Below are 8,039 nucleotides of genomic sequence, written 5' to 3'. Positions count from 1 at the left end.
CATAAATAAGTACTTATAAAATATTTCAATAATTTAAATAGAGAGATTTTTTTGTGTTAAAAGAGTAAAAAAGATGTCTTATCTGACTTTTTTACTTTTAAAAGTACTTATTAAACTTTTAAATATTTTTTGAATCAAATTTATAAGAATAATCTTTTAATAAAAACTTTTTAACGTATTTTTGACATAAAATAAAGTATTTTTGCTTGTTTTTTAAGGTTTAAGTAAGTATAGTTAAAAATAGTACGTACAAAAAGTGACACAGAACTTTGTTTTAAGTTAGTTTATTATATAGTTGTGTTAGAATTTAAATATGCTAAAATTCTAGTGTTTTTGTCTAAAAAAAGTTTTTTCTGTTTTACAGTATCATTATTTACTTTTGATATAAAATTTATATTTCAAAATCTACATAAAGAATTATCAAGTTAAGTTAGATTCAAACATTTTCACGACTTTTATTTTCAGATAGCCCCTTGTGATTTTAGTTTTAAAATTTTACTTCATATTTTATTTAAAATACACTAACAGCTAGTTTTTCTTTATTAACATAACGTTTATGAGTTAAACTTAATTAGACTAATGATTCTAATTTTAGACATACAACAAAAATAAAAGTTTTAAAACCTTTTTTTTTTGTACATAATTTTCAGGTCCCACACATTGTTGCTCATAGCCTTATGTTGTTTTGCTAAAGTATTTATTCTACTGAAAGCCTAAATAATACAAATAAGTAAAATTATTGAACAAGTAGTAATATTGTACGTCGTCCAAATTCCAATATAATGTATGATAAATATATTTTAAGAAAAAATAGTTAACCGCATTATGTATATTTCTTAATTCTGTTTAGCTCTAAGTGTTGTAAAAATAAAAATTTGTTTACTTTATTTATGAAATAAAGAGGGTTTTGTTTAATAATATTCTTCTAGATTTTTATTCTAGCTTTAAAATAACTTAACTTTTTACACATTTATGATGTTATAGTTATGAAATGTCCTTTTTTTATAATTTACTATTACATTAAAAGTTGCAAAATTCATTAAATCTTTATAAGAACAAAAATATTATCAAAAGACTTATATTTTAGTATAAAAAATTGATACTTTGAAAACACACAAAAACTGTACCATTTTTTTTACTTTAAATCAGTGGTTTTCAAGCTAATCAAAATCTATGCAGCTCAAATCGCAAATTAAAAAAATTATGTTTACCCAAATGTACCTTTCATAAAATACTCGATAATGTTAAATTTAAGTTTCAAAATTTTCAGGAATATTGACTTTTATTTTGCGTTTTATCACGAAAACCAAGATATCTAGTGTTAACTTTGGAATTTAGGTTTCAAATTAAGATTCATGCACGCTAAAATAAACTTTATACCATGACATGACATAAAACTGTTTCCTGGTGTATGACTTGATAATCGAAAGATTTTTTCGTACATTAGTTCCTTTGACCAAACTTTTGAGCTCTTTTTTTTCCGTTTAATAAATAATATATATCCGACCAAAAACAAATTTTGTGTACACTAAGGTGCATCTATTGCTCCGACCTTGGATAGAGGATAAGTTTAACATTTTGTGCGTGGAAAATCATACTAAAAGACAGCACAAAACATAGCTTCCTAGCCAGTGAGAGCAAAAATGTTTAAAATTTTGCTTTTTATCGTTTTTTATACGTTTAACAAGGGGTGGTCATTTTTCTTTTCCAGTTAGCTTTATTTTGTAGGATTTTATCCAACCAATAAGTTTTGTTTTGCAGTTTTTTTTTTCAAAATAAGCTTGTTTTTTAAGATATGAACAGTCAATGTTTGTAAATTAGTTGGTTTTTTATGGAAAAAGCAAACAAAAATGCAAAAAAAGACGACTTGTTTGAAATTTTTTTTTCTAGAAGATATGAGAGATTTTTTTTAATAAAGTGAAGCTTGTTGCAAAAACAGGTGCTGACTTTCTTAAAGATGAAATGGTAGGTGCAGCTGTATGAAGAAATAAAATTAATCCGACTGACTTATCAGCAATTTTTCCTGTCAAAGTTTATGTTAATGTTTAAAATATAAACTCTGTCCATAGAAATTATGCATATGTTGCAAGACATTATAAAGAAATAACTAAAGAAACTTATTCCACTATTAAGCAAAAATAAACATCCCCAAAAAACTATGGTGTATTATGAAGACAAAACTACTTCAACAACGGATGACAATTTAAAGGAAAAGCTTTTGTCAGTTTCTGACTCAGCAAAAGAATATAAACTTCTAGGATTTACAGTAATTTCAGATTCTCGGATATACAATTTGAGAAATATTTACGGCAGAAGAGTGTCTAGTAAAATGATGGGACTTCTTAAAAAATAGTGTAAACAGTTTTAGTGGTATAGTTCGGATATAGGTAGACCTTTAAATGCATTCAAATACCATTTTATTGCAAGAAACAAGACTTTTTTCAAGATAAATTTTATTAAGAATTTAAGCGCTTTAGGAATTCACAAACTCTCTTGTCATAAACAATGAACACTCACAAATCAAATAAAAATAATATAAATAGAGTGAAACTAAATCATTTATTAAAAACACAATTAACTAAAACGACAAGTACTTAAGAAAAATTAATTTTTAAACAAAAAACTGATTAAAACAAAATGCTCTCATTTAAACATATTAATAGTTACTCTTGATACTTTATCAGGACAAAGCAGATTACTTAAATTTGGTTGAAGTTTTCTAATTAGAAAAGCTTCGTTAGGCAATATATCATTATGAGAACTGCACTTTTAATGATCTCAAAACAATTATAATTGTTGTTACAATTTAAACAAAATGCAATTTTTTTGAAATGTTTTAATACCGCACTACTAGTTGGAGTAAGATGCTCTTTAATTCATACGAAAAATTGTCTTTCAGTCTCACCAATGTATTGGTTGTTCAGATCACCTGGACACGTAATTTTGTAGACTAATTAACTTTGATACTAACGACTTATTGAATCTATTAGGGAGAAATATTTCCCTCCTTTTTTTCGTACTATATGCATTACATACTTTTACTCCGGTGTCTTCGAACACAGCTTTTTTGTTCTTGGAGAATTTTTCGACGTTTTTTGGCATATGGTTTTGTAATGTAGTGTTTGTTATTATCTGTATTTTCAATTCGTTCTGACTCAAAGTTGTTATTGTTTTTTATCTGGTCATCAATAAATTTGGTCAGGAAAGAGTTTTTTATCAAAAGTTTTTTAACTTTTTGCCATTCTTTATTCTGAAGATATTTTAAGTTCCTATAGTAAATTTTCACTAGTAGAAAGATTAGCATCGATGTTTGGTTTCAAACGAAGCATTATGCCTAAATGTATTAATAAAATAAAACCTAAAACTTCAATTGAGAGTTAAAGCAAAAAAGTTTGTTTAAAAGAAAATGAATTATGACATGATTTAAAGTCTAAGAAACAGTACCACGAAGGTTATTTCTGGGAGCAATAAAGCATGTGCAACCAACAAAAACAAAGCGGTACACAGAACATTAATAAACCTTTCTAAAAATGAAAATATCTGGTGCCTAAACATGGAAAAAGGTAACGGAGTTGTGATAATGAACACAAGTGATTACACTGATAAAATGAATGAAATTCTCAAAGATATCAGTAAGTTCAAAAAACTAAACCTTGGTCTAAACTTCAACAACTACAGCAGAGCACCATGGTAATTGAATAAAAAAACTACATACAGATCGTAATACAAATACATTTAGCCATTGGTCACTGACTAAATGTACTATTTAATACCCAAAGGAACTCAACCTGGAAAAATGTATGGTTTTGCCAAAAACAATAAAACTAATTGTCCTCTTAGACCAGTACTATCAGCAATAAAAACAACAGAATACGTCTTATGTAAATTGCTAGAAATAGAAATTAAACCATACTTAAAAAGTGATTGGATTATTAACTCCAATTTTGAGTTTGTCGAAAAGTTTTAAAAATGTCAACCGCTGAAAGACATTTGTGTCAAGTTTGACATCAAGAGTTTGTAAACTTACTTCCAATTGGAGGAAACTATCAATAAAATTGTTAAAATTTTTATTTTTATTTTTTTTTTACCAAACAGTAACAGACATGGTCGTAAATTTCTAGAATATCATGATAATAAACTGTAGACAAGTATGTCAAATGACTTAAAAGATTAGGTTATTTTGTAAGGTACCAAGTCTTTTTAAAAGAATAAGAATATCTTATGGATGGTTGAAGTACAAGTATGTAACAATGAGATATCACTACTGTAAGTTTTAGGTAAATACCGATAATTACCAATCCTATGAGTAGTCCCTGCCAGGTATTTTAATTTGATTCTGATGGTAAAGCATGCAAAATATCATACAAATATATCTTTCTTTTTTTTAATAACTTTCTAAATTATTGTTTAATTAATTATAATTATATTTTACTTAAAAAGATTAATCTCACTTAATTTTTTTTCAAGTTTTCAACTACACAATGGAAAATTTTATTAAATAATTAACTATTAAGAATTATTTAAAAAGTATTTTTAGTTTTAACGTTAACATATAATTTTAAAATATAAATTTCTAAGATTTAAAGAATAATGAGAATAAAGTCTTATAACAGGTAACAATAGGCTTTTACAAAAATTATTCAGTTTTTGTTTTGTTTCATTACGATGTATAGTTACATTTACAATGTGATTTTATGTGATTGTTTTTAAACTTTGTATTATATTTTTTTTAGCTTTTAAATAATTAAAAATTAATGTTAGTTATTAGTATTTATTGAAACACTTTAAATTAATTCAAATACTAATCTAATTTTTAGTTTTATATGAGATTTTTAACAGTTCGTACTAAGTAAAGCTTTATAAAAATAATTATATTCTTGTGTGTTGTCCAACGATCTATTTTTCTAAGCCTTAGGCGATATTTGTCTAAAACCACATTCAGCTTACTACGATGATTTAATTACTAGTATTCTTGGATTTTTTTTTAATTTGACAAGAAAGACAGCTTTATAGACATGAATGAGGATGTGTAAGTAACTTGCTGATAATTGAATTAATAGAAAAATGTCACTTAAAATGAACTGTTGTGTTTTTAGACTAATAAATGCATATAACTTAATAAATTTTTTTACATATGCATAAACAAAAATATTAACAATTGATGAGATTAGAAACTGATGTAAAATGAATCCCCTAGTTTGGTAAATAGAAAATAGTTTTTTTAGTATATTTTTATTTGACAGTTTTGCAACATAGAACTTTGATTTATATATATTATCATATTTTAGACGATTTCAAAATGAAAGAAAGTTAACAAGTTTTTTATATTGATCTATTATTTACTGAATTAAAGCTATACCTTGAAATCATATAGTACCTAAACTTGCGGTGTGCAACGTACGACTACTGGCCAAATCTGGCCGCCCAAAAAATTAAATTCAGCCCGACATCCGCGGCTATGTAAATCTGACTTGCTAAACCAAAGTTTTAAATTTACACTTAATATTCTGAGTTTCAATATAAACAGCAATAAAAAGGTTTAAGGTGAAATTTACTTAAACTAACAAGTAATTTAGTATTATAAATCATAGATTATTGGTATTTTTAGAGCTTAATATGATAAGGATACATGACATTGTGATAGTAATAAAGCAAAAATAAACTACAATCACTTGATTTACAAAAATTTAAACTATGGCAACCTGCATTTTAAAACAAATAATGTAGAGAAAGCTAGTACAACGTTAAAAAAATAAAAGCTTTTAAATAATTTTGGCCTATTTGTTTCAATTTTAATTATTAGTATGGCCAATATTTCACATAAAACGGCGTTTTCTTATTAAATTCTATTATTATAATTATTTTAATTGCCATCAAAGTTTAAAACTACAATAAAATTTTGTTTAATTGAGATTATTTTTATGCTACCTAAGAGATTTGATTTCAGATAATAGTGGGCTTATTAGTAGAACTTTGATTAAATAGTTGCTTTTAACGTAACAAATTAGAATTGAAAGTTTTGGTGTATCACTAATCTTGTAATGTTGACATTTTTTCATTAACATTTGTTGTTTAAAATGTCTTATATAATTTCGCATTTATGCCATTTATGTAAATATAAGTTATACAGTTATTGAAAATTTGTAGTTAGCAAAAATTCAATTTTATAAGCACAGTTGTAATAATATAATAATTAAATCAGCAATAATCTGAAGTTGACGTCGGTTAACAACAATTTTTTTGTTTTAAGCATCAAATATGTGAATATAAAAAAAATCAAGTTTAAAAGATATATCGTGGGTCAGAGATGTTGTTAGGCGGGCTGAGTTCACCCTTAAAAAATAAGCTAGGTACTAATAAGCTCTGAAATTTTGCCCTATAAGAGTAAATTATTCTTTAATAAGAAAATAACTATCTAATATTTCTACCGGATTTTCAAAAGTGGAAATAGATGTAATTATATGAGTTAAGGGGTGATATCTAATAAAGAGAGCACAGCCTCTAAATAGTTTTTTTTATAATAAAATGCGAGTCTTTAGAGTAGTTGTGTTTATCACAGCTGCAAATTTAAAACAAATGTATTATTTGCTAGTTATTGTAGTAAATCACTATTGCATTCATTAACTGAAAGAAAAGTAGCTTATATTTTTATGAAAAATTAAGTTAGTTATGTACTGCAACTTATTTTAAAACATCTATGTGGGGTCAAACTGTAATTAAACAGTTTTATGTAAAATTATAAAATTTGTTTTGTGAGCATTATACAAAGTTAATAAATTAGCTATCAACTGTTTAGGGGCGATCTTTCAGCTACAAGTATGCTTGAAATTTTAATAGGATACTTGCTTACTTTGAATTATTTTAAGTTAAATTTGATTGACAAATTAGTTATGTAACTCTTGGTCAACTTGTTTGCACACCAAATGAAAATGTTTTGTTTAAATGTAAAAATTAAAACTTTATATTTGCTACTTACAATACTGTTTAAAACAGACAAAAGCAATTAATTTAAATTTATTAAAAAAAACAAAGTTCTTAATGTAAAAACTTTTTTATTCAAAACAAATATGATTTTTTTACAGAGCGTCTCCATACCAAGGTACTTTGACACAGGTAAACTGTCCAAGATGAGCTTCACATGATTTTTCATACCATTCATCTTTGTCAACATCATAAAAAACTATACACGGTGTCTCTTTTTGAATGATCAGGATTTTATTCCCAATCGATATAGATTTACTTATCATAAATTGACGTGGTAATTTAAGACTGAGGAATTTTTTACAAGTGTTATCAAATACTTCAAACGATTGTATCCCAATTACAAATAACTTATTTCTTGCAACGACTAAACTGTGCAGTTTCGGTTTGTTAATCGTTTCTGGCATTGATGACCACTCGTCTGCAATAACATCGTACGATTCTACAGTGCGTAAGGTAACATCATCAGCATATCCACCGCATACTACTATACTTCCTTCAAAAACTGCGCATGCAGCAAATAATCTAGATTCGTTCATTCCGGCACATGATTTCCAACTGTTGTCTGTTGTATCGAACTTTGAACAAGCTTTAGTCGAACGATTTCCATATTTAACGTAACAACCTCCAATAATGAATACTTTATCCATGAATGAACACGCACAAAAGTGATTACGATATTCCATTTCACCCACTTTTTTCCAAGTGTTTGTAAAAGGTGAATATTTTTCAACAGAACTTATCATGTCCCAGTTATCGTCACAGCCCCCAAATACAAAAACTTCCCCTTTTCCAGAACAAACCGCGTGGCACATTCTTCTTTTTTTTATCATTGAAGGAAGAACTTTTTCATTTTTTGGATTACTTCCGTCAATTTGCCTTACTCTTCCAACTACTTCCCTACGCTTAAAATCAAAAACCGCCGCAGATCATAATGTTATATTTAAATTGGTCACAACATCTATTTGTGTAGTATTTGCTTGGCTTGTTTTGTAAGTAGCTTTCTTTGCTAATTAAAATTTTTTTCATGATTTTAACGCACTCATCATTCTCGGTGA

The 8,039-nt window shown here is 26.6% G+C and overlaps 1 protein-coding gene across 1 annotated transcript; it reads right to left on the bottom strand.

The window, feature by feature from the left end:
- Positions 1-7,076: 7,076 nt before the first annotated feature.
- Positions 7,077-7,796, bottom strand: LOC145842874 (kelch-like protein 25). Its single transcript, XM_082950351.1, has one exon. It carries the CDS (start codon positions 7,794-7,796, stop codon positions 7,077-7,079), a length of 720 nt encoding a protein of 239 aa, XP_082806477.1.
- Positions 7,797-8,039: the final 243 nt, after the last annotated feature.

This window comes from Thalia democratica, chromosome 8, assembly GCF_965202585.1.
Source record: "Thalia democratica chromosome 8, ktThaDemo2.hap1.1, whole genome shotgun sequence".
Classification (NCBI taxonomy): Eukaryota; Metazoa; Chordata; class Thaliacea; order Salpida; family Salpidae; genus Thalia; species Thalia democratica.
This window is presented reverse-complemented; position numbering and strand designations above follow the sequence as displayed.